Here is a 26,610-nt window from a genome sequence, read left to right as displayed (position 1 = left end):
GCGGGTGCTAATTGGCCGCCGCGGCGGCCCCGCCCGCGAGTGGCGGGCGGTCACGTGACGCGACGGCTGGGGGCTCCCGGCGCGGGGGACGCTGGTGGCCAAGATGGCGGCGGAGCTGGTGGAGGCCAAAGTGAGTGAGCGGCGGCGGCGCCGGCCCGGGCGGGCGGGAGAGGGGGCGGGGGCCGGGCGGCGGGCGGAGGTCTGCGCCTTCCGCATAGGGCCCCGCGGCGCGGCCCGCTCGCGGTTCGCTGCTCGGCCCCCTCGCCCGCCCCTGGCCCTGGCGCGCCGGGTGCGGGCGGGGGGCGGGGAGGCCGGGGGCGGGGCCCCCCAAACCTTACCCCAGCCTTTGCGCTGGGGGTTGGTTCCCGGGCTTGAGGCGGGGTCGCCCCCCCACAGCCCGAGTGGTTAGGGTCCAGTCTCCCTAAGCACCGGGACAGGGCCGCGCCTCCCAGCTAGAGGCAGTTGCCCCGGACAGCATGACGGACTGGACTGTTCGTCTCCTTCTCTCTCAGAGCTGGGGTCCTGCTCTTTGGCTTGGGGGAGTGTCTTCGCCTCTCCGCCCCCTATGGCACCAAGGGCTGGCATCTGGGTCTCAGGTTCCCACCCAGCAGGCCAGCAGGGGTTGGCAACTCCCTGCTCTGAAGGGTCCCTTGACCCTTCTGCCACCGATTCCACCATCCGGGATGATGAGCCAGGGTCCTGAAGCACCCCCAAACACAGTGTTCTCTTGGGGTTCGTACCCGGGCTGGAGTTTGGACCCCTAGTTCAGCTCCCGCTTTGATCCCAGAGCCCCGCCCCCTCCTGACAACCATCTCTCTCGCCCTCAGAGTGGGCACCGTGTCACTCGAGTTTGCTCTCCCGCCTGGGATGGAGTCCTGACCCCTGTCCTCTGTTCAAAGCCTTCCTAACTCTCTCCTCAGTCTTGGGTCCTGGGCTCTGCCTTCGCCCCCCTTTTTACCTTCGGGACAGCATCTGTGAGGTTTTGGACTCTGCCCCAGGGGTCTCTAAACTTCACACTAGCAAGATCAGACCCCACACTGGCTGTTTCCCCTATATTTCCTAGTGAGTCTACTAAGATCGTACTCCCTCCACACAGCTCCCCAAACCCTACTTTAGATCCCTTTATGCACCCCAACTCTGGCTTCTGAGGCTCCCTCTCCTTTTTTGTTTTTGCTGGTTTCTTGTGTTGATCCGTGGAGAGTCCCTGGCCTCTTTCTTTACTGCTCTCGGTGCTTCTCCCTCATACTCCATTTTGGGGCTCAGTTTCCACATCCCATAGATGCCATCCCTGTTCCGGATGTACCTTCTTCCAGGTACCTCCCCAACGGTGAGGCTCCAGAGCCCTTGCCCCGAACTAGAACTACGCTGGGGTTGTTCCCTTCCTCCCTGAGAAGTTTACTCAAGGTCTTTGGTGGCCGAGAGGTGGGGGGACTGGACCTTCGCTGGACAGAAGCTCTGCCCCCTCCCTCCCACTGGTCTCCCCTCCCCAGGGTCCTGACCTGTAAATGTTTTCTTTCTCCTGTTCCTCTCTCTCCTTCCATCTCCCTTCCCTTCCCTTTCCAAGCAGATCTGAAATGGAGCTCCCTTCCCCATGGAGCGTCCCCTTCAATGCCTGTACTACACACTCTGCCCTTCTCTAGGGTTTTGAGAAATTGGGACTTGCCCTGGAGGTGCAGAAGTCTGGACTCTGCAAGCCCAAGTTTGTAGCTGGTGTGCTGGAGGTCCCCCGAGCCCTGAAATTCAGTGGTCCCGTGGGGCTGTGACTTTGTGACTCTGGGCCCCGGCCCCCGCCCCCACCCCCGCCAGAGGGTAGGGACTAAATTCTTTTATACCATCCAGGGCCTTGAAATATGATCTGATGAACTCTACTTGACCCTCCGGTGGCTGGGGCCCCCCACCCCAATTAAATCAAGTTGACCCTTTCTTCAAGTTCTCTAGAACGTGAGCCTCCGTTCTGTGGCACAGCTTGCTCTGAGCCTCGGGAGCCTTTCTTCTTTAGTCTCTGGCTGTCACCGTGGAGTGCCGTACGTGTCATTGAAGTGTTCTCTTCTTTTAGGTGCTTACCTAGCCTTTTGTATTAGGAGCTGGAGATTTCGTCTTTTGGGGTACAAAACTGGCTGGTCCGTGGGGAGAACAAGGGGGGGCTTGTTGGTAAACTTGGAAATCAGACTCTTCACCCAAGGCCCCTGAGAGGGCTTGGGGGAAGACGCAGTCTGGGAACCGCTTGGGATGGTAGCATTTTGCACAGGTCTCCCATTTCTTGGAGATAAGGACCTTAACTTTCCCCCACGTTCAGAGGAACCTATACCCGAGACCGGTTCAGTTAAGCCCAGCAGCTCTGTCCAGGCTGATGTTTTTCCACGCAGCTCGAAACAAGCCCGGAGTTGAGACTATGGAAGCCGTCGGGGCCTGGTGCTGTTCATAAACACAGATCTGAGGGACAGGCAGTGTAGGATGAAGCCATGGCAGGAAGTGATTTGCAAAGCGCTTGGGGCTTCTTCCTGAATGTTTGTACCCCTCTCACGCTGTCCCCCCTCCCAGTGTCAAGGGCAGGCTCCTTGGTGGTGGCAGCTGCTGAGAAATCTGAGTCGTGAACATATGGCAGCCTGAGGGATGTGCCCCAGGATGCTCATGCAGCAGCTCCGGATGTCCAACCTGGTGAAAGGGCTGGGCCTCGGCAGGGGCAGGGTACTCCCAGGGGCGGGGTGATGTTAGAAGATGTGTTGTGGTCAGACTCGGCACCCCGAGCCCACCTGCCGTGAGCTCCATGGAGGGCAGTCAGCTTCCACATCACATCGCCTCTCCCCTCCAAGGCCTTGGGCCTCTTCCAGAAGAAACATCTTGTGTGCAAGCCTATTTTCTCTGCTCAAGGTAGGAAGTCAGGCCAAGGAAGGTGAAGTCTTGGTTTTCACTTAGGTTCCGGGCTCTCTGAGGACCAGCACAATGCTTCGGTCCCGAGGCAGGGGTTGTGCGGGGATATGAGGGTCCCCAGGCCCCCAGACAGCTGGGTGGGAGTGGGGAAAGTGCCCTTGGGACTTCAGTGGACCCTGCCACTCACACGTGGGCAGGCTTTGGACCAGCCGCCGCTTTCATGGGGCCTCGGTTTTCTCACCTGCCTAGTGGGCGTGGACCCATGTGCGATTTGTGGTCAGGAAGAGCCCTTGTGCTTGGCATGTGGTGGACACTCTACATCTGTAGTGTGGGAGCAGGAGAAGGCTCCCTCTTGAAATTTTGCAGGCAGGACAGGGCAGCCACATGCATTTGTATCTGTCGTTTTGTGCCTCGACAGCCCCTGCGCTGTCAGCGGAAGCCTGGTATACGGCGGGAGTGATCTTAGAAGGTTCCCATCTTCCATGGCTAGATGAGATGCCCAAAGTGCAGAGAGGCTGACGGAGGGCCCAGGGTCGTCTGGGAACCCAGGGTTCGAGTCCCGGTGCTGCCATCAGACTCCACGCCTCACCCTTCAACAGCCAGGAAACGGGAAACACCAGAGCCTTCTGGCACTGAGACCGCTATGTAAACACCCTGGCAGGGTTCCCACCCACCTCCGACTGTCAGACTCTCAAGTTGAATTTAAGGGCTTTATTGGTTTCCTTGGGTGCTGTCCTGCCCCGTGCCCACCAGCTTCCCGTATACACCCTCGTCACTTGTACCTATTTTTCCCTGGAAGTTTATTTTTCTCACCGCATTTCATTCATCGCAGGCCAGCTTTGGGGCTTGGTGTGGGTGGCCTTGAAACCCTGCTGGCCCATCCGTCCTTCAAGGACACTTTGCTTATGTAGCATAGGGGGCAGCGTCACTCCCCTGGGTGTCCCAGAGTCTCGCAGAGGGCAGGCCATGGTCAGGCCGCCCCAAAGAAAACATTGGCATCAGCTGAGCTCTCACATTTGGTTTGATTGAGTTGGAGGGACCCTGCCAGGTAATAAGTGCCAGACCCTGCCAGCCCTTTCATCACTTCGCCACAGCTCACTTCACAGCCTCTGGGGCTGCTGGATTCCCAAAGCCTTCCCCTCAGACCCACGGTTCTCGATGGGCTGATCCTGTTCCCAGGGGACACTTGACAGGGTCTGGGAGACCTTTGTGATTGTCACCGCTGGGTTTTGGGGGGGCTCCTGGCATCAAGTGGGTGGAGGCCAGGGATGCTGCTGAGTATCCCACAGTACCCACGACAGCCCCACCCCAAAGAACAATCCAGCCCCGATGTCCACAGTGTCGAGGTGGAGAGGGCCTGCTGGAATGATCAGCAGACGTTTGATGCTCGCCTGTGCTCAGCTCCATGTGGATGCCTGTAGTGCAGTAGAGAGAGATTAGCCCTGGCTCTAGAGTCGGGCCTAGGTTTGAATCTTGGCTATAACGTGGAGCTCCCCCTAGCCTGGCAGGGTTGTTTTAAGACTCAGTTAAGTATATGATTGCATGTGTAGTGTGGTTCCTGGCAGGTGATTAGTATTAAGTCGTGGCTACCATCCTCCAGACCGAAGGGAAAACATGTTTGTGGCCAGCGTTGATTTACTCTGCTTTCCGTATGTTACCTCATCTGGTCCTTTCCACATCCCGACGGAGTGGATCCTGTCATACTGACGAAGAGACTGAGGGTCAGAGAGGCCATTAGTGTTCTTGGCTAGGGAGTGGTTGAGGCTGTTTACGGGTAAAGCAAGATTCCCAGTTCCTGCCCTGGGGATGCTTTCAGGCTTGAAGATGGGAAAAGAGAACCTAAAATAGAAGGCAGTGGTGTGTGTTGGGGGGGCGGTCAGAAGCTTTTGCTGCGTTGGCAATGCTGAGGAAGGTTTGAAGAGGAGGAGGGGAGCAGGGCTGAGCTGGAGGGGGCATCACAGGGAAGGGTGAGCGGGCAGCCTGAGCAAAGGCATGGAAGTGGGACTGAGCCTGGGCCAGTGGGCCTGGTGCCAAAGCCGCCGCCTCCTCCTGGGCTCCTGCTCCTGCCAGCTAGAGTGAAGGGGGCCTGGGGGCAGGGCCAGGCCAGCTGATGGGTTCTCACTTCGCTGTCCCCCCGTTTAGGGCGCAGGTGGCTGCAGGAAGCCCCTTGCCCCGTCGGCCGTCCCTGGATCCGGCCGTGTCTCCTCTGAGCATGTGTATCTCTTGTTGTTCTTCCCCAGAACATGGTGATGAGTTTCCGAGTCTCCGATCTTCAGATGCTTCTGGGTTTTGTTGGCCGGAGTAAGAGTGGACTTAAGCACGAACTTGTCACCCGGGCCCTCCAGCTGGTCCAGTTTGACTGTAGCCCCGAGCTGTTCAAGAAGATCAAGGAGCTGTACGAGACACGCTACGCCAAGAAGAGCTCAGAGCCTGTCCCCCAGGCCCACCGGCCGCTGGACCCCCTGACCATGCACTCAACCTACGACCGGGCTGGCACAGTGCCCAGGACTCCCCTCTCGGGCCCCAACATTGACTACCCCGTGCTCTACGGGAAGTACTTGAATGGACTTGGACGCTTGCCCGCCAAGACCCTCAAGCCAGAAGTGCGTCTGGTGAAGCTGCCCTTCTTTAACATGCTGGACGAGCTGCTGAAGCCCACAGAGCTGGGTGAGTCTGCCACCGCCCTTTGGGGGGGGGGGTCCCACCTTCTGCATTCTCCCAGCGCCTGTGGCCAGCCACCTCACCGACCCAGAGTGTCTTCCGGGAAGCAGCGAGGGCCGAGGGGTCATGGGGGGCTTTCCCTCCCAGGAAGCACAGGAGCCACCTCTGGATCTTTATATTAGTGACCTGTAGGGTTGTCTCACGAATAAGCCTGAATCTCAGCAACTTAGCATGAGGCACTTAGCTTGTGAGGGCCAGAACGTGGGAGTGGCTTAGCTGAGTGGTCCTGACTCGGGCACTGGCGGGGTCTCTGCCGGGCTGTTTGCTGGGAGCTGTCTCATCTGAAGGCCTGACTAGGGCTGGGGGCCGCCCACTCACATGGTTGCTGGCAAGTTTCGGTTTCTTGCTGGCTGTTGGCTGGAGACCCCGGTTCTTGACACGCGGGCTCCATAGACCGTTGAAGCATCCTCACAGTGTGGAATGTTGGTTTGCTTTCTCTGGAACCAGTGATGGGGGTGGGAGGGTGAGCGTGTGCACATGCATGAGTGTAGGAGCAGCTAGAAGCCACATAGTTTCTATGACCTCAGCTTGGAAGTGCCCTAATGTTGTGCTCCATGTTCCATCGGTCACACAGACCAGCTCTGTACATTGTGGCCCGGGACTGTACCAGCCTGGACCATCAGGAGGCAGGCATTACTGGGGGCCACTGGGGATGCTGGCTTCCGTGCTCTAACTCCCTGTGGCAAAAGGGCTGGAAGTCAGATCTGACCTTTCTGCCTTCCTTCCCCCCACAAGAGGCTTGTTTCCTGGTATGCAGCCTGGGGAACAGCCTTGGCCAGAGGGTTCAGGCTGATCACCACGGGCCAGCTGGTTAGGGGATGGCTAGCTGTGCTCCCAAGAGGTGGGACACTGCCAGGACTGAAGGAGACAGTGCCAGGCAGGGCCCTGTGGTTCTTCTTTGCTCATTTCTCTGGTCCCCAGGTTGATGGAGTGCCGCGTGTGGACAGGCCCCTGGCCCCTCAACAGCAGCCATGATGTTGGGGCGGGGTGGGTGTTAGCCTGGTCTCGGGGCCTCACATGCTCTCTCCAGCCACAGCTGCCTGTGCCTCCAGGGCTCCAGGTAGCGAGTCTAGTGCGTCGGGCTGCTTGGTGCTCTCGGATTTGACTGGGTGTGCGTGCGGTCCTGGAGGCCCTCTCGTCTTCATTCTCATCTCTTCCATCTTTCTCTTGAGGGCTTGCCGGGTGGGTGCCTGTGGAAGCCCACCCTGGGCACACAGCAGGGAGCAAGCAGAGCCCCCCCTCCCCACCCTTGTGAAGGTTCACTCTGGCATTCCTTGTTTAGGGCCTAGAGATGCCCTGAGCATGTGTTCGCACTGTGGGTTGGGCTGTCTCCCTGCAGGCTCTCATCCACATCTCCCTTTCAACCCCCACATCTTCACCGGGCCCCTGCTGCACACCAGCCTCTGGCCCCCGTTGTGAGTTGGTCTCTGCGTGCCGTGGCAGAGGTCACAGCCCTGCCATGCCCCTTCCCGCCATGCCCTCTGCTGTGCAGGTCACTCCCTCCCACCCTGCTGAGCCAGCATCCTGTCGTGCTCAGCCAAGGGGCCCCTCTGTGTTCAGAGAGTTCCACACCAGCCCCGTGCCAGCCAGCCCACTCTGTCCAGCCCTCGCGGGGGCGGGGAGGGGGCCAGATTCAGCTGCCTCTTTTCCTCCTTCCTGTAGCCCTTGAGCTTCATGAGGTTGGGCGAGGGGGCTATGGTTCTGGTGAGGCTGCAGGAGGTGGAGGAAAGAGTTGCTGGTGGTCCAGGCCCTGGAGTCCCAAGGCCCCATTTCAGTCCGAGGCTCTGTCCTCTCCTGCCTTCCCTCTGGCAGTGTTTGTCACCAGCCCCCGGGTGGGGAGTAGTTGGCCTAGCAGCACCTGTCGTGGGGTTGACATGGGAGCATTGGAGACCCAGGGCCCTTTCCTCATTTTCTCCAGGACAGCCCCCCCCACCACGCCGCCCTGGCTCTGCTCCTCCCGACTTCCTCTGTGTATGTTGGAACCCATTCTCCCTCTACCCCCAGAGGTTCTCCAGCAGGCTCTGGGGGCCTTGGGGCTGGCTGGCTCTGAAGGTTTGGCTGACGGTTCAGGTTCCTAAGGACTCAAGGCTGATGTTCCTAATAGGGAGGCTGGGTTTTCACCGGGAAGCAGTAAGTCAGGCTCGGCACTGGGTGGGGGGCAGAGGTGACTTTGAACTCAAGGGCCAGCAGCCTCCCTCCGCTGCCTGGACCACAGACTTCCTTCCTGCATGGCTTGCTCCCACTCCCGCCCCACAATGCATCACTTTGCCCTGAGCCCCCCAGGGACCCCAGTCACCTGATCTCCGGGAGAGTCTGCTCCCCTGTCTACACCAGGATTACACTGCTGGCGGCTCAGAACAAAGAGGCCGACCCCGCCCTGCCCCGGCTCCCACCCACTCCCCAGCCCCTATCCTAAGATGTACCCCTGCCCTGGGACTCCCATCCTCAGGGACCCCCCGGCGTCTGCCAGGTTCCTAGGGAGAGTCCTCGTCGAGCACAGATCTGGCCCTGAAGCAGTCTGGTCCCCTCTGTTCCAGGACCAGCGGTTTTGTCCACCCATTCCTCAACCTGGGGGCCTCCTTGTGGTGACTTCTGCAGCACTGGCATTGCCCAAGAGCCACTTCACGGGGCTCGAGCGCAGCCAGCTTCCCCTTCCCCCTCGATCCTGACCGTGACCTGCTGACCAGAATGAGGTCCAAACACTCTGGTCTGCTTCCCCGGAAGAGCTGCCGGCCAGCTCCAGCTTCGGGATGGAGACCGCGCCGGGTGCAGAGGAGACATAAATCACAGGGAGTGGAATGTTTGGGTTGGGGGAGGGGAGGAGAATAATGGAGCTGGAAGGACCTTAGGAGACGAGGAGCTGCTCCAGCGGGGCTGGCACCTAGAAAGGTTGGGAAACTGGCGCGAGGTCACACAGCATTGTGAGGAGGGGGCCCTGGGGCCGCAGGCTAAGCCATCTTCCTGACTCGAGCCCTCCCTGAGTTATCAGTGCCCTGCACCCCACTGGGGAGGTACCCATTTTTGAAGCACATGAAGGTTCTGGGACCTCAGGCGTTCTCTTAGAGAGCCTGGCTGTCTTACCCATCCCAGCCGGGAGAGGGACGCGTGCTTCCCCACCACAGCAGACTCCAAGGGGGACCAGGGAACACCTCCTGGGCCTGCCGCTGCAGCTGGGGGCTCACTGGGCATCTGACAGCCCCCCAGCATGTAAGCGGCCAGTGACCGAGGAGGCCCAGAGCTCCGTCAGGGTGCGTGGGGGAAAGGAGAGGCCGTCATAGACTTGCGGGCGGAAGGAAGGAAACACGACCTGCCACAGGGCTGCGCTGGGAGGCTCGCTGGCGCCCTGTGGCAGGCGTCTCGGGCTGTGAAGGAGCCACCCCGCGTCTGACAACTCCCAAGGGTCTGCTGGTTGTCTCCGTGGCCCGAAGGGTGGCCAGCACCACTGCTGGCTGAGGACTGCCGGTCCAGTGCCCGCCCTGTTACACAGGGCACATGTGTGCCCCTCATCTGGCTTCTCAGGCCTTTGGCTCCTTTCGCCCAAGCAGCAAGGCGGGTGTGGGGTCCCTGGCCTGGCGTGTTTTGCAGGGAAGCTGCACTAGAGGCAAAAAAATGGTGCGGGGAGAGGACTGCTCTGATTGGGGAGTGCAGGCTTCCTAGGGGGCAGTCAGGGCTGGGAGCTCCTGGTCACGCATTCGTGGGGAGGTGGCAGTCAGGAGGCTTCCTGGAGGAGGCCACGTTCTGGACCTGAGGGGTGAGTTGCCATAAGCCTGACAGAGAGGAAGGGCAAGAGAGTATGTTCCAGGCCCAGGCCTGGCAGTGAGCGAGGGCTCTGGAACGAAGTCGTCGTGACTGGAGTGTGGTGTGGCGTGGGAGAAGAGAGGGAGCGAGAGGCCGGAGAACACAAGATGGGTGGGCCGCGGGGAGCGTGGGGCCTGCCTGGACTGTCCTGAGGGCTTTGGGGTCATCGAAGATCTGGTGAGCTTGCCTGGGTCTCGTTTCCTGGGGTCCTCTCTGAGGTGGGAGTTAGCCCCTGAGGTACACGGAGGCAGAGCGGCCTCTGTGCCGTCCAGGGGCCAGGCGGGGCTCATACACAGGTGCGTCCTCCCTCCCTGGGTCCTCAGGTCCATCTGGTGCCCTGAGAGCCTGGTCATGTGGTCATGTGGCATCCCAGGTCCGGCCTCCCAGCCCCAGGGGCAGGTGGCCCAACCTACTGGGCCGGCGGGACTTCCCCACAGCCCACCTGCCTAACTGCCTCCCGGGTTTCTTCCCTCCACATTGCCAGTCTCCCCTGGCAGCCAGAGGAAGCTTTTAAATAGCAGGCTGGTTATGTTCTTCCTCTGTTCAAAACACTCCCATGACCCGCTGACTTTTCTGCTTGGTTTCTTCCCTGCTCTCCCTTCCGTTTGCCTCGCTATTCCTCCAAAACACCAGGCCCAGTGTTGCCCCAGGGCCTTTGCATGTGCTGTACCTACCGTCTGTCACACTTTCTCAAACACCACATGGCCCTTCCTTCCCCGGTCGCGTAACCTGAAGCTCATTTTCCTTTCCTGCTTGCCTTCCCTCCCCTGTCGTCACTGCCCTCTTCCCCTCCACGGCCTTGCCTCCAGCCCTGACGCGCCTTATTCGTTTGTAGGTGTTCTTTAACACGTGCGCCTGGGGCCGGTCCGTCCCTCCCTGCAGCCACAGAGTGGAACGGGGCTGGAGGTGCCCGGTCCAGGAGCTGAGAAGCAGCCTGTGGGCTGCCGTGAGAAGGACCATGAGCTGGCATTCTCCGGCTCTCCTTCAGTGCGTGACCCTCTTGCGTCCCGATGACCTCATGAGTAGCAAGTCAAGAGCCCGCCAGCTGGGTGTGGGCACCCAAGTTCTTGCTTCTGTGAGTGGAGGAGTTGGGGTGTGAGCCCAGAGCCCCTGACCCAGGGCGCATGCCTGCTTGCTCCCTGCTGTTGGCAGGGCCCCCTGCGCCCATCTCCTCCCCTACCGCCACCTGCACTGCCCACACCACCTCTCAGACTTTGACTTCTCCGTTTGGAGAGTTGGGGCCGGAGTCAGACGCTGTGTGGGTCTGGGGGCATTGGCCTGGAGGACGGGCCTTGATCCTTCTGGGAGGCCACAGCATGCAGGAGGCTGCAGACTAGTGGGAGGGAGGCCAGGCCTCTCTGACTGACTGGAGATCCCTGTTTCTTTGCTTCTTATTTAAACTTCTGTAAAAGTGCGTGTGCATTGTACAAAATAGGATCAGGTCTCTGTTGGAGGTTTGGGCTTGTTCTTTCCACCGTCTTTTCTATGCATGTGTCATCCTGCGATATGGTGGCTGTGTCCTAACTGCTGTTTCATCTCCCCTCCCCCCCAGTATCATGAACGTCCGCTCAGGACATGAAGTGCTCTCTGCCGGTCGCGGTTTGCACGGTGGCCTGGCAGCCGGGGTAGAGGTGGCCATGCTGGGCTTCTCTGTTACTGTCTTGGATTGAACTGGAGGCTGGTTCCCAGTCCTCCCAGAGGACCTGGGAGCAGGGGGTTCCCTCCCTGTAGTCCCTGGGGGGGGCTCTGAGGCCTGGGTGGGTACCTCGTCCTGGCCCACGCGCTACCTGGCGGGGCCCCCATGGCTTTGTGGCAGCCTGTGTGACACAGCAGTGGTGCTTTGGGGTTGGTTTGGTGTTCGTGACAAGCCAAAGACACTGGGAAATTGTGTTGATTCTTAGGAGGTAAAACTTTTAGGAAAAATCGAACAGGCAGGGAGATACGGGCAGTACCGGGAGTGCAGGGGCTGTGGAGGGCTCGCAGTTTTATAAAAGCGATCAGGAGAGTCTGTTGTTCCAGCGGCGTTTGAGCAGACCTCAGAGCCATCAGGGCCATCTAAGTAGCTGGGGGAGGAATGTTGTGAAAGGAGGGATGTTGCGTGCAAAGGCCCCAAGACAGGATGTTCTTGGCACGTGGGAACACGAGGAGGTGGCCTGGGTGGCAGCCGTGAAATCAAGGCCACTAGGGGTGGGGACAGCATCCCTCACGTGGCAGACGGTGAGCTCGGGGGAGCCAGGGGCCCGCGAGGGGTCTGTGTACTGATCAGAGGGCAGGGGCGGTGGGAGAGGGACCTCGCTAGTATGTTTTAAAATTGGAGCCAACTGGGAGTTGATGCTGCGGGTCAGGGGGTTCCGAGAGTCATGGATGCTGCCCACAGCTCAGCCCTGAACAGATGAAAGGGCGGAGCTGCCATTGGCAGTGGACGATGGAGACCTGTTTGGGGGGGACCCCCCACCTCCCTCCTACCGTATAGGGTATGCTGTGTCCCGGGGCCGATGGCACAGCAGAAAATCCGAACGCTGTCCCCGTGGTGGTGTCATCTAGAAGTGGGACCCCTGGGAGGGACCCCAGACTCTTGGCCTCCCATGATGGTGCTCACCGGCCTTCCTTGTTTCTGGGGCGGGAGCTCCCTGGCCAGTGGGTGGGGTCGCCGGTGGTGCTCTTGGCTTCCCACTTAGCCGTCACAGCCTGGCCCAGTGATGGTGAGCCTCCCGCCACCGCCGCCCCCCCCCCCCGCCCTGTTGGAAATAATTGCCCCTTGGCTCTTTGGGCATGTCTGGGCATGTCTAAGGTGGCCTGTGTGCGCCCCCACCCCCCAATTAGACAGCCCGTCTCAAGGGCCCCAACCAGGACTCCGCAGGGACTAGCCAGGCCCTTGGCAAACAAGCATGGATTGGTGGCAGCAGTTTGGCAGTGACACGCCCAGCTCTGTGCCCTGTGAACTGGGTCCCGTGGACGGAAGGCCACCCAGGGGATAGGGATGTGTGGCCCAGGCAGAGCCTGGGGTATAAACCTGGTGATCTGGCTTCTGAGTCTGAGCTGGCTTTAAATCCGAATTGTTTGCTTTTTAAATAGGTTACCTGCTGTTGTGCTTTGGAATTGAGAAGGTTCTGGAGCAGGGGTTGGCCGACTAGGGCCAGGGGCCAACTTCATTGGCTGCCTGTTTTCCTAAACCAAGCTGTATTGACCGACAGCAACGCCTGTTTGTCTGTTTACTGTCTATGGTGGCTTTCGTGGTACAAGGCAGAGTGGGGACGTTGAGGTAGGGACCATGTGTCTCACTAAAACCAGGACTGTTTACTCTCCAGCCCTTCATAGGAATAGCACGCACACCACTGTTGGAAGGGTGGGCAGTACAAAGAAGGCTGGTTCCTTGCCTCTTCCAGTCACTCTGAGGCGGTGACTGCGGCCGGTTCTCACAGAGCCCCTGCCCAGAGATGTCTCTTGCACAGACCCTTCCCTCTGCCGGTGACATGAGTCCGGGGGTGACGTACGTCTGTCCGCACCAGCTGCTTTCACCCAACAAAAGCATCTCGGAAGTTACCCCTTATCGGAGTGTGAAGAGTGTCTGGATTCTTCGCTCCCTGTGTCAGGGTCGCATAGTATGCCTTCGTAAGCTGTCCCGGAGCGCGTCTTCACCAGACCAGATCTGTGGGCATACATTTAGGTCGCCAGCCATCTGATGGAAGCCATTCTGAGTAGTGGCTGCCCGTGGGCCTCGGTCGTCCTTTGTGTGTGAGCGTGTCTGCAGTTTCTAGAACAGAGGGGCCGCTGTGTCCCACGTTGTGTGTTGGTGATTTTAGTGTGCGAGACAGCCTGCCCTCCCCAGAGGCTTTCACTCCTGTCAGCCATGTCTCATCCAGTCTTCTGATCGAGTGGCTTTTCAGTGTTGGTTGTTTTTTTTGTTTGTTTTTTTTAAAGATTTTAATTTTAGGGGCTCCTGGGTGGCTCAGTTGGTTAAGCGTCTACCTTCAGCTCAGGTCATGATCCCGGCATCCTGGTATCGAGCCCCACATCGGGCTCCCTGCTCAGCGAGCAGTCTGCTTCTCCCTCCCCCGGTCTTGTGCTCTCATTTGCACGCACTCTCCCCCCCCCCCCGCTCTGTGAATAAACAAAATCTTTTTAAAAAATTAAAATTAAAAAAATAAAGATTTTAATATTAAGTCCTCTCTACACCCAACATGGGGCTCAAACAACCCCTAGATCAAGAGCTGCAGGCTCCACCGACTGAGCCAGTCAAGTGCCCCTATTCAGCATAGATGTCAGTGTTTTTAGGTTGAGGCATAATTTACATACAACAAAGTCCACAGATAGTCTTACCAAGTGAATGTACCCCAGTAACCAAATACTAGCAAACAGAACGTATCTGTCACGTAAAGCCCCTCAGCCCCCTTCCAGCGTCCCTCGCCACATCCCCGGAGACAACTCCCGTTCTGATTCCTGTCGCTGTGGGTTAGTTGTGCCTGTTGTGGACGCAGCCTAGTGCACATGCCGTGGGTACGTCTGGGCGTCCGCCGACTGGCTCAGCATCCTGACTTTTAAATTTGTCCTTGCGCTGCCCTGGGTCATCATTTTACTTCACTGCGTGAACATACTGCCGCTTGTGTGTCTGGTTTTCCTTTGGCAGGCACGTGGGTTGTTTCCGGGTCAGGGCTCATAGGAGTAAGTTTGCCATGAGCATTCTTGTGCACATCTTTTTGTAGACATATTTCCATTTATTTGGGGGGCAGGAACCTAAGATACCCCTTAAGAGTGGGGTTTCTGAGGTGTTGGTTAGGTGTATGTTTAACTTTGCTAGGAACTGCTTGGCAATTTCTGCCTGTGGCAGAAAATCCTGCTCACTCCATGTCCCCGCCAGCACGTGGAGTTGTCACTCTTTCCATTTTAGCCATGCTAGCGGATGTGTAGAGGTTTTAAACCAAGCTTGCATTCCTGGGCTAAATCCGAAGGGCCTGGATATTTGCTGATATTTTCTAAAGGTTTTTTTGTTTTTGTGTTTATGGGGGATGTTTATCTGTAATTTTCCTTTCTTTATATGTTTTTGTTAGGTTTTGTTATCAGGGTCATGTCAGTCTTGTAAAGTGAGTTCACTGTTCTTTATTTTTTGAACTTTCATAAAAGTTTATGCGGTTTCTTAAATATTAGAACTCATCAATTGGATATGCAGTTTTCTTTGTGGAAGAATTTTAATTATGAGCTCAACTTCTTTAACTGATAAAGGGCTTTTCAAACTTCCTATATTTTTTGGTGCTGGTTTTGGTAATTTGCAACTTGGGAAAAATTTGTCTGTTTCATTTAAGTTGTTAGATTTATTGCCATAAAGTTGTTGGTTTCATTCCTGTATTAAACCAAAAGACTGTAGGATCTGTACTACTATCTTTCATTTCTGACAGTGGGTGTGCTTACGATCTTTTGTTATTGTTTGTTCTAGTTAGCTTATCAAAGAAGTCTGACTGATTTTCTTTGTTGCTGACTTTCTATTTTTATCTTTAATTTCCTTCTAATAACTTCAGCTTTAATTTTCTCTTCTTTTTCTAGTTTCTTGTGGAGGAAGCACAGGTCATTCATTTGAAACCTTTTTGTTTTGTTTTTTTTTAACAGAGGCATTTAAAGCTATGATTTTGCCTCCAACAACTGTGTTAGCTACTTCCCCCAAGTTTTGGCGCACTGTATATTCTCATTCAGTTCAGAGACTTTCTGATCACCCCTGGGGTTCTTGATGCAGTTATAACTTGAGAGTGAAGAGCCAGTTTGTCACCACCATGGTCTCCATCGCCTGGCAGACATTCCTCTACTTCGGTGCCCAGTGGGCACTTTGGGATGGCTGGCATGGCTCTGTGTGTGGTGTCCCTGCGGCCCTCCTCATGCCTCCTGCTGTGACTAGGCTGCTCCGTGACTCGTTTTGTGCACTTGGTGGTTCGGGGCTGTTTCACTTGCCTTCCTCCTCCACCGGCCATGAATGCCCGAGGCAAGATCTCTATCCAGCTTGTCCTTGTTCCCTCCAGCAGTGCTTGCAGGGCCTATGCTGACCACCGCACAGACAGGCTCACGCTTGCCGGGCCCCGAACAGTCGTGCGAGGTGGGGACAGAGTTGTATTGGCATCTTACAGGCTCCAGGTGAAGTGGCTGGCCCAGCAGGCTCCTTGCCCTGAGCCAGGCACTTCTGTCTGCCTGCCCCGGAGGGCTGAGAAGATTGCTGCTTCCCAAGGGGCCCTTCCAGGGTTAGGGGTGTTCCTTGAATCGTAGGCTGTGGTGTGGCACCAGGAAGGCCTGGGCTCCCCCTGCACCCTCGTCCCTGGTGGCCCTGCTTCCGTCCCACAGGCCCAGCTGCCTGGGTGAGGCTCAGCCTCCTGTTCCCTGCTTCCCGGTCTGAGGAGGGGCCGGCCCTTGGACATGAGTGTGGCTGGCTCCCTCACTGGGGACCAGACGTAACCCTGACCCTGAGTTTGTCTTTAGTTCCACAGAATAATGAGAAGCTTCAAGAGAGTCCGTGCATCTTTGCATTGACACCAAGGCAAGTGGAGCTGATCCGGAATTCCAGGTGCGCTGTGCCCCGCACCACTGCTGGCCTCCACGGCAGGCGGTGGACTGGCGTGGTCTTGGGCCATCTGGAGGGCCGGGCTAGGGCAGCCTTCCGCAGCCCCGATGTAGACCCGGCGCTCCACAGTGGAGGCAAGGGGAAGCCCCGCCCCCACCCTGTGCTCAGCACCTGCCGTGTGCACTGGGCAGTGCGCCCCGTCTTCGTACTCTCGCTGCCTCTGATCTGCAGCCCCCAGAGGTGGGCCGGTGTCCCCCTTTAACAGGGCTCCCCTTGGCACTCTTGGTATCGGGGCCAGGTCACTTTTTGGAGGGGGTGCCCTGGACACTATGGGGGGCTGAGCAGCATCTCCGACCCCCACCACTTGGTGGCAGGGCTCCCCTAGTCGTGATGGCCGTAGCTGTCCGCAGACTGCCTGGGGTCCTGCTGGGGCAGGATCGTCCCAGTGAAGACCCTGAGCCATAACAGCTGAGGGACAGAGGCCATTCCCTGCTGTCTGAGGCCCTTCCGTCTCCAGCTGAGTCCGAAGTCACCACTGGAGCAGCCATTTGCTGGCCCTCTTGGCACATGCTGGACCTGTACCCACCAACCTATTTAATATATCCACATGGACCCTGCCCTCCACTTGTGCAGAGAGGGGAGGTCATCTGCCCAAGTCCCCAGTGAGTAAACAGGAGAGGACATTTCAGTCAGCACCCAGAGACCTTCGGGTGCCCAGGGAGGTAGCAGGTGAACCTGTCTGGCTAGCTCAGGTGAAGGGATCAGCGTGGCGTGCTGAGTGCTCTTCTGCCTCACTGACCCCTCTCCTCCTCCCCTCTGCTTCCTTGGCATGCGCAGAGAACTGCAGCCCGGGATCAAGGCCGTGCAGGTCGTCCTCAGGTAAGCCTGGGCCTGCCCGGACCCCGCGGCGCCCGTAGCCCTGCCCTGTCCACCCCAGGTGCATCCCAGTCAGGCCCCTCTCCCTCCTGACAGTTCTGGTTCTCCCCGGTCAGAGGCGGAGCCCCACTCCTCTCTGCCTGCCGTCTGTCCTTGCCTGTGGACCCATCACCGCATAGCCTCGCTCAGACCAGATCCGGGGCCCCGAGAGCCCCTCGCGTGGTCTGGAACGGCGATCCACCTGCCGGGCAGACACGGCCCTCGTGGCCTCCACCCTGGCCCTGCGCCCACACCCCTCTTAGGGCCGCCCCTCTGTCCAGAGCCCCTGCCGGCCTCACAGTCCGTGTCGTCACTGCAGAATCTGCTACTCAGACACCAGCGGCCCTCAGGAGGACCAGTACCCGCCCAACATCGCCGTGAAGGTCAACCACAGCTACTGCTCGGTCCCGGTCAGTGGGGCCCCCTGGGCAGCCCTGGGCCGCTGTGGGGGATGGGGCCGAGAGGCTGCCGTGGAACCTCTTTCCGCGGTGTGAGCCCCCGCGTCTGCTTCCAGGGCTACTACCCCTCCAACAAGCCCGGAGTGGAGCCCAAGAGGCCCTGCCGCCCCATCAACCTCACCCACCTCATGTACCTGTCCTCGGCCACCAACCGCATCACCGTGACCTGGGGGAACTACGGCAAGGTGCGCGGGGCGGGGAGCGGCCTCTGCCCCCCCCAACGCCCCACCTCCGCCTGACTGCCCCTCCCCCGTCTCTGCCCCCAGAGTTACTCCGTGGCCTTGTACTTGGTGCGGCAGCTGACCTCTTCGGAGCTGCTGCAGAGATTGAAAACCATCGGGGTCAAGCACCCGGAGCTGTGCAAGGCACTGGGTGAGCTGGCCGGCCTGTCGGTCACCCCGGGGGACGTGGACGGAGGGGGAGCACAGGAACCAGCGCAGAGGCCCTGAGGCAGGGACGCGGGAGGCGGTCCCTCCAGCCCAGGGAGCTGGCGCCACGAGAGCCGGGGACCGGGTCTGCTGGCTTTTGGGTCATCCCACAGCAGCGAGGCGGGAAAGGTCCTAGGGGATGGGTGCTCAAAGCAGAGCTGGGCGGGGCCAGGAGCCCAGGGGGGCAGGAGCAGACCCAATTTGGAGCTGCAGGTACTGGGTGGTGATGGAGTCCAACCTGAGACCAAACCAGCTGTGTTGGGGACGGTGAGGGGGACACAGTGAGCATTGAAAGTGAACCACCGCCAAGACGGGTAGACAAAATCCATCCTGTTTCTTGTCTCATGTCCATGTATGCAGTGGCTTTGTGGCCTCGGGGAAGTCACTGGCCCTGTCTGGTCGCTGCGCCTTCTGACCAGATCCTCACAGTAGCCCTGGGCTGAGGGACTTGGCGATGTCCCCATCTGACCATGGGGGACCCTGAGGGGCAGAGTGGCAGGGCTCCTGCCTGTGCACCCCACCCCACCGCCTCCTTCTTCCCTCAAAGAGCCCTTTCTTCAAAACCACTCCCCCACCTACCCAGCTTCCTGTGGGGACAAGGGCCGACTTGACCAGAGGGGGCAAAGGGGGCAGGCACTGGTGTGGGGGCCAGGTGGGATTCATCCAGGCCTTGGTCCACAGGGTGGGGGCGGGGCACCCGGAGGTCTGGGGAAGTCTGGGAGGGGCGGGGGTCCGCAGTGCTGAAGGGGGAGGTGTGTATGGGACCTCTGGGGCCCCTGCTTGGCACCGATGGTCCGGTATCCTCTCGGAAGCCAGCCCCAGGCCAGGTTGCCGGCTGCTGGGTTTCTAGTAGCCGCGGGAAGTCCTGTACTTGTCTCACCTGTGGCCTTCTTGCGGACCCAGTCTTCTCTCTGTTGGGTGGGGAGGCGGCGGCCTGGCTTCCAAACCACGTGTACTGGAGTCCATCATGGGCACTTAGCCAGAGAGGCGAGCGTGAGGTGGGAATTCACATAGATGTGTGAGGGGAGTGGGCTGGGGACGCGCCTGCGCGGGCCCCCCCAACCCTGTGTGGGAGGGAAGAAGAAGCTTCTGGAGGAGGGCTGCAGGGCTTGAGCGGAGGAAGGAGGGGCAGCTCCGGGGTCCGTCTCTGCTGAGCCTTCTGGGGTCTCTTGGCCAGCCTCCCCATTCCCACTGAGAGCAGAACAAAGGCAGAACAAGCCTGAAAGGGTCCGGAGGTGGGGAGCTGCACGCCCTTTGTGGGCCTTCCCCAGGGTTTGCTCTGCATGCCTTTCCTTCCAGTCTTTCTTCCAGCCCTGTGTTCACCGTTGAGAAGGGGGCCTTGTGTGTGGTCGTGGGCATTTGCCACGAGGCCTTTGGCTTCAGGCACCGGCCAGCTTTTCCTAAGTCGGAGAGGTAGCTTTGGTCACCCAAGAAGCCGTGCTCGTGGGCTCGCGCCCGCCCCTGCCAGATTTGGGAGTGTTCGGGAGGGGGGCCTCGCGTCCTGGCCCCGCATGTGGTGCAGAGGGCGGCCAGGACCGTCCTGGAGCGAGCGGCCCGTCTCCCTTTTTGCCAGGTGCTCAGGGATGGTTCGCGTGGAATGTGCAGTCCCAGCGGACAGCCCTGCAGGCGGCTGTTGGCCTCCATCTTCCTTTCACAAGAGGCCCGTGGGCTGTGCCGGTGCGCGGCAGGGTGGGCTTGTCGGGTCAGCGTGTCCTGCTGGCGTGCCGCTCCCCAGCTGCTGCCCTGGCTGCTTTCACAGGGGACCCCGCAGCCCTGGGCCCTGGAGCCGAAACATGCATCTCGTCGTCCTGGGCGGTGGCTGTTGGGGTCTCCGTGTGCGGATTGTCTTCCCCCTGAGATGGAGGGGCTGAGGGTGCTCGCCGCTGCCTTCCCCAGCGCCGACGGGGGCTGGAAAATCTGCCTCTTGGCTCCGACCCCACAGACGCCTCTGTCCCTTCTAACATCGACCACCCGCTTGTCCGCAGTCAAAGAGAAGCTGCGTCTGGACCCTGACAGCGAGATCGCCACCACCGGCGTGCGGGTCTCCCTCATCTGCCCAGTGAGTCCGGGTGCGCGCGTCCTCTGCCCCCACCTGCCTGCGGTGCGGCGCCGCTGGGGGGGCCACTCACGCCACCCCCTCGCTCCCCGCAGCTGGTGAAGATGCGGCTGTCGGTGCCCTGCCGGGCGGAGACCTGCGCGCACCTGCAGTGCTTCGACGCCGTCTTCTACCTCCAGATGAACGAGAAGAAGCCCACTTGGCTGTGCCCCGTGTGTGACAAGCCGGCCCCCTACGACCAGCTCATCATCGACGGGTGAGGCTCCGGGCCGCCTCGGGGGGGCCCCGCCTCTCCCTGGGCCCCTGTGGGAGGAGGGGCCCAGCCGTGCGAAGCTGGAGGCCCCTGGGGCGCCCAGCTGTGCAGGCTCTGCGGGCTGCGCTCGAAGCCCGGGTGGCAGGAGAGGCAGATGTGCTCCTCGGGGGGCTCTTTGGGGTCTTCGCTGCCCCGGCGGGGGCTGCTGGCGTGGGCTCTCTGGGCCCAGGAGGTCTGCCGTTGCTTGTGACCTCACGGACCTGGAGTCTGCTTTTCCCCACACGGAGCGGGGACCCCGAGACCCCAGCCCCGTGGCCACTGCGCGAGCCTTCAGCGCCGCCTCTGTCACACGCTCTGTACGGAGAGGTGGGAAGCACAGCCGTGTCCCCGATTCTGGTCTCGGCTCTCGTGTGCCCGTCTTCCCAGGTGGCGCCCGCGTGCAGCCTGGCCCTCCCCACGCCACAGGGGGATGAGGGGAAGAGGCCATTCTCCCCAAAAGGGAAACTTTGCTCAGGTCTTAGGTTTCCAGAAACTGAGCCCAGCACCTGACCAGGCCGTTCCTGCCAGGCGCCAGCCACACCCATCTCCTGTCCCCGGAGCTGGGGGAGGGGCAGGGGGCGAGAGGCTGTGGTCAGTTAGGGGTGGGTGTGCGGCCGCCAGGCTGGCTCCGTGGCCACACTCTGCGCCCCAGCAGTGTGTGCGTGCTGTGGGCTGGGGGCTGGCCCACGGCCGGTAGGGACTTGGCGTGAGTCCGTCCCCACGTTGGAGTGCTTGTTGTCAGCCATCCACCCCAGCCGTGCGGGAGGTGGGCCTCGATCACCCCCACCTTGCAGATGAGGGGACTGAGGTTCAGAGAGGCAGTCACCAGGCGTGCCCAGCTCACAGGTGGCCGGGCCAGGACCGGAACCCGGGTCTGGCCAGCTCTGAGCCTGGGTGCCCTCCCTGGAGGGGCTGAGCCTCCGTGCCCCAGTGTCCCCACACTGTCTAGCCTTCGGGTGGAGTGAGGAGGCCCCTGGGGCCGGGCACAAGGGCCAGGGCTGAATGGCTGCTCTGTTCCTGGCCTGGCAGCTGTGCGGCCCCGTGCCTGCCTCTCCCCCCACCCCCACAGGCCTAGAGCGGGTCACCCAGGCTCAAGTGGCGGCGGCTCCGACAGCTCCAGGGGCAGATGGGCCTGGGGTTTGGGGGTATGGCTGTGCCCCACACAGACCACAGTCCCAGCATCCCATGGGGCCTGGGCCTAGCCAGGGAGGCTTCCTAGAAGCAGGGTCCTTGATTCATGTGTTTGCTTGAGGATTCGCTATTTTGTCCCACCCTTGTCCCGGAGCTGGGTGACTCTAGGGTCCCCATAAGGACTCTGTCCCAGATTCTGCCTTCAGGGAGCTCCCAGGCGGGCATGGGGAGCGTGGGGACCCGAGCCAGAGATGCTCCTGCTGCTTGGGCTCTGCTGGCAAGGGAGGGGGCGCTGCGGACTAGGACGTGTGGTGGAGACCGCCGTGGCGGGCAGAGTCGTCGGGACGCCACAGAGTGACCCCGGGTGGCAGGCCTGTGAGTGTGATGAGGGGGGCCCCCAGAGGCTCCAGGGGATGTCCTGGAGCAGGAAGGGCCTTCCTCGTGTGTGACTGTGTCTGAGGTGGTTCAAGTCACGTGGAGGCAGGTGCAGCTTTGACCTCCTGGGACAAATGTGGGGGGCCTGTTGCCACTGAGGCACGTGTGTCCCCTGTGCGGGACCTGGCCTGGCGTGGGTCCCCCGGTCCTGGAGTCGGTGGGCACTGCAGAGGCCTCATAGGTAGGGAGACGGAGGCCCTGTGACCTGGAAGGGGCGGGGCCAGGAATGGAGCCCAGGCGGCTTGCTTTCTGGTCTCATGGGCTTCAGGGAGCTTCCCACCCGTCCCTGGGCATCAGTGTCTCCATCTGTACAATGGGTCTGGCTGGCAGTACCTCAGTGAAACGGTGCCCAGGGCCAGAGCGTGTCCTGCCGGGCCGGGCCTGCGATGGGCACTCTCTTGGGGGTGCTGTTGGCGTGTGTGGGAATGCAGTGGCCCCAGTTCTTCCTGCCCTGCCCCAGAGCCTCTCCAGGGGGCTGTCTGTGCACACGCGGCGCCTCGTGTGTAGAGAGAGGGGTGGCGCAGGGGCGGGGTGGGAGGGTGGGGGGCCGAGGAGCAGAGGGGGTAGCTGTAGGCACATGGAGCGCTGCGGGGCAGGCCTCCCCCTCCCGCGGGGCAGCCGGACCTCAGGACACCAGGCCCTGGTGGGTGCTGTCCTTAAACCGCTTTTGCAGAGAAGGAAGTGGCTTGTTCAGTGAGCAGCCGGCCTGAGCCCGGGCGGCGGGGCGGGGTGGGGAGGGAGCGGCCCTGCCGGCCCAGGAGTCAGCCCCTCGCCCCTCCAGGCTCCTCTCCAAGATCCTGAGTGAGTGCGAGGATGCCGACGAGATCGAGTACCTGGTGGATGGCTCGTGGTGCCCGATCCGCGCCGAGAAGGAGCGCAGCTGCAGCCCCCAGTGCCCCATCCTCGTGCTCGGTGAGTCGACTCCCAGAGCGCGGGGCAGAGCTGGGCTCAGCTCGAGGCTCTGGCGGGAGACCCCGCGGTTACCGAGTGCCTGCTGTGCACCGGTCCTGGACGGGGCTCTGGGACCCGGTGGCGCTCGTGGAGGCGGAGGAGACACAACAGGGCCCCGGCCCCCACTGGCCTCCACGTACCTGCTCTGAGCTCCTCTCCCTGTCGCCCTCAGGCCCCTCGGACGCCAATGGGCTCCTTTCCACCCCCAACGTCAACGGTGGTGGCGGGTGGCGGTGCGCTTGGGGGCGCCGGTGGCGGGGGGCGGCGCGGTAGGCGGTGTTGAGAACGGGAAGCCGGGAGCCGACGTGGTGGACCTCACGCTGGACAGCTCGTCATCCTCGGAGGAGGAGGAGGAGGAGGAGGAAGAGGACGAGGAGGACGAGGATGAGGAGGGCCCCCGGCCCAAGCGACGCTGTCCCTTCCAGAAGGGCCTGGTGTCGGCCTGCTGACTGCTCGCCGCCGCCACCAGCACCGCCACCGGCTGGACACTCGACTTTCCTGGTGCTCACCCACGCGGATGGGGCGCAGGCGGGCCTCGGGGTACAGAGGGAGGAGTGATTTTTTTTCTTTTTATGGTTGTTCGTTTTGTTTTTCCACCCCTTTCCCTGGCTCCTGGCACCTGTACCTCTGGACTCTCCTATCGGAGGATTAAAAAAAAGTAAAAAGACAAAAAAAAAAGTACAAAAAAAAAAAAGGAAAAGGAAACAAAAAAAATCAAACTCTTATAAACAAGGCAAGCCACCCACACAGCTGCTTCCCCGGCCGGAGCCGGAGCCGGAGCCGGCCCTGGGGAGGGGTGGGCAGACCCAGGGAGCCCACTCGGACGCCCCGCCCCGCCTCGCCTCTTCCAGGGACCATTCCAGCTGGTGCAGAGGGACGGGGCGCGTGGGGGCAGTAGGGGCAGCAGGGGAGACGGACGGGCGCACCGCCCCCTCCCCGGCAGCAGCCACGACTTTGACATTCGTCTGTTCCTTTGCTTTTTTTTCTCTGCAAACACGTTCTCTCGCCCAGAGACCCTGGAGCGCACCGCCGAGCAGGGAGCATTTTAGCCAAGAAGCCATGGAGTGGGTTGGGGCGGGGAGGGGGGCGGGGGGGGGCACAGGGAGCAGGGGGGTGTGGGGGGGCCAGGGAGGGTTTAGCCACAGATGTGTTGTATTTTTTGAAAGTGCAATAACTTGGTATTTTGAAGACCCAGCATGTGGCCAGGACCCCCTGTGGAGGCGGGGGCCCCAGAGTGCGGCAGCGTGTGGCGTGGGGGGGTCTGTTCTCTAGCCAGCTACCTCGGTAACTCCAATTCAGGTTAACTTCCCTACGGAACAGCGCAGATGTCCACAGATGCCACCACCACCGGCCCTCCTCAGCAGGGCGGGGCGGGCGGCCACTTCCCGAGGGGCAGCAGGGACTCCCACCCCACCCTCTCCACGTGGGGTGGCGCCTTCCCCCTCTTCTTGCTCTTGGGTTTTCCGACGGGTAGAGGCCTGCCTGGCCCCCCCCTCCCCCGGGAGCCTCACTCTCGTCTTCCAACAGGACCAGGCCGAGGGCCACCTGTCAGCGACTCGCCCAGCCCCTGGGGGCGCCCGGCCTCGGGGGTCCAGCCATCGCGGGGGGCCCCCACCACTGCCCCCATGCCTCCAGGATCCCGCTGCTGGGTGCCCGGCCCCCTGCCCAGCATCCTTGTCCTCTGGAGGCCGCGCTCGGTTCTCCCACCGCCTCTGCCCTCTGTTCTGTTCTGCTTTTTTTTTCCTTGCTGCCCCTCCAACCCCAGAATAATTTCCTTTGTGTAAACAGAGCTCTTCTAGTCAGGAAGCAATACCGTTTCAGGTCTGAAGAAGAAAGGGACATCAATCTGGCCGAGGGCAAATTCAGTTTTACTGTATAAACTCGGCTGTGCAGCTCGGCCCCCCTCCGGCTGCACTGGCAGCTGAGGGCCGCGGTTTTCTAATATTTGTATTCTAATTTAATTGTTTTTAAAAAACGCAAATAAAAAAGGTCAAGGTGAAGCCACTGAAGTGTCCGCTTCTCTGTGCATCAGGGTGCTGGCTCGGGGTGAGGGGATCAAAGGACAAAAGCTCCCCGTGAACGGTCCCCTTAGGCTGTGTGTCGGGGACCCAAATCCAAACAGCGCAGCATTTGGTCAAATGTGGAAGGTTTGGCTTTGCAATGCTGGGCCCGGTGCCTGTCTTCTAGTCTGGGCAAGGAACCGAGGCAGAGCTGCCATGTCCAGGATTGTCCCCGCTCCCCTGGGTGGCTGGGAAAATACACACACGGCCAGTAAGCTGGTGGGAGGACGCCGGGCCTCGTTAGGGAGATGCGGGCCACAGACCCCAGACCCCAGGCTGGGAGGGCTGGGAGGGCTGCAGTCAGACAGTAGCAAGTGTTGGCGAGGACGCGGAGGGACTGGAACCCTCACGCGTGCCTGGCGGCAGTGGAAAGTGGGGCAGCTGCCCTGGAGGACAGGACAACAGGTCCTCCCCAGGTGAAACACAGAGTGACTGCGGGACAGCCATTCCGTCCTAGGTTGGCGAGACGAGTTCCTATACAGACCTGCACGCGTGTGCACAGCGGCCAGAGGTGGAAACAGCCCTGCGTCCAGCGACGCGACTGGACAAAGGGTGTCCCCCACGCACGGGCACGTCCCTTGGCCGTGGCAGGGGCGAGGCGGCCACACATGCTGCCTTCCACATGGACCCTGAGCCTGCGACGATCAGGGAGGGAACCAGACACAGAAGGCCCCAAGGTGTGAGTCCACGTGTGTGACACGTCCAGAACAGGCTCCTCCACGGGCGGGAAGCGGGCTCGTGGGGCAGTGGTGGGGGTGACTACTAACAGGGATGGGTTTCTGAGGTGATGGAATGTTCTGGATCTAGACAGGGGTGGGCTCCTGGAATATGCTGAAACCCCTGGTTTTCCAGGATGAGTCTTGTGTATTATTTCAATTAAAAACAAGCCCCTCCCTCCTAGCGGGGCGTGGGGGTGGGGACACACGGCACGTGGGAAGAGGTCCTGGTGGGCTGGTGGCTGCCTCAGGCCACCGGTCCCACACCCACTCAGCCCACGGTGGAGGCCCCAGGTGCCAGCCCCGTGTCTGCCCCCATGTGACCCCGAATCCCTCCCTGAGCACCTGCTAGTGCTCTCCCAGGCTGTGGCATGGCCATCCCGCCTCTCGGTCCCCTCCATCACCCACCCCCCCCACCCCCCACTCGGGGCCCTGACAGCGGCTGTGTTTGGTAACCCCAGCCAGCAGTGGGGCTGCAGTCCAGGACCCCTCATTGTGGGTGGGCAGCGGCCCCCCTTCCTCCTGGGGGGAATGTCAGGGGAGCAGCCAGTGCAGATCCTTGATCATGTCATGAGGCCCAGCGTGGGGCCTCACCCGGGGGCCTCCGACAGACTTGGGGCTCCCAACCAGACGCCCGGCCCCCGGCCTCCAGAAACCCTGGAGCTGGAGGTGACAGGGAAGCCCGTCTGGCCAGTTCTCCCCGCCCGTCCCTGGGGCCCCTTCCTGGTGGCACCTGCTCAAGCGGGGCCTGTGGGTCACCTCCTGTCGGGGCCCCAGGCCCTCCGTCCCCGCAACCCAGCCCCCCCACCGCCCCGCAACAAAACACAAAGAACATCAAAATCAGGCAAATGAGGCAGCAGCATTCGTAACAGGCTGCGTTTAGTGGTTTTTTTATGTACAAGAAAAATGATTTTTTTTTGTCTGGTTTTTCATCTTTTGTCTTTTTGTTTTTGTTTTTTTTATTACGTTTAAAGCTTCTCCCCCCCACCCCCAAAAAGTGCATTTTTATCAATTGATTTTTGTTTTAAATCTCCCACACTTTATAAAGACTCTCAAATACAGTCTATGGAATGTCTGCTCTGTGCTCTGTGTCCCCGGGCGCCGCCCCTGCCCCCCATTCACCAGGCCCGGCCCCCCCAAAGTCCAAGGCACCTCGTATCTGGGCCTGGGAGGGGCAGGGGGGAAGCTGGGTGTCCAGACCCCTGGCCGCGGCCTCCAGGCAGCCCTGGCTCCAGGACTG

The 26,610-nt window shown here is 60.5% G+C and overlaps 1 protein-coding gene across 1 annotated transcript; it reads left to right on the top strand.

Moving 5' to 3' along the window:
* PIAS4 (protein inhibitor of activated STAT 4) lies at window positions 1-23,313 on the top strand. The gene is given in 12 exon segments (XM_045804370.2): window positions 1-130; window positions 5,112-5,538; window positions 15,847-15,931; window positions 16,766-16,807; window positions 17,163-17,253; window positions 17,358-17,486; window positions 17,568-17,673; window positions 19,715-19,788; window positions 19,881-20,041; window positions 22,425-22,555; window positions 22,767-22,822; window positions 22,825-23,313. Coding segments are annotated over 12 exon segments (1,548 nt in total). The 5' UTR covers window positions 1-103; the 3' UTR covers window positions 23,044-23,313.
* Window positions 23,314-26,610: the final 3,297 nt, after the last annotated feature.

Source organism: Ursus americanus, chromosome 14, assembly GCF_024610735.1.
Source record: "Ursus americanus isolate L20-20 chromosome 14, mUrsAme1.1.p, whole genome shotgun sequence".
Taxonomy (NCBI): Eukaryota; Metazoa; Chordata; class Mammalia; order Carnivora; family Ursidae; genus Ursus; species Ursus americanus.
This window is presented reverse-complemented; position numbering and strand designations above follow the sequence as displayed.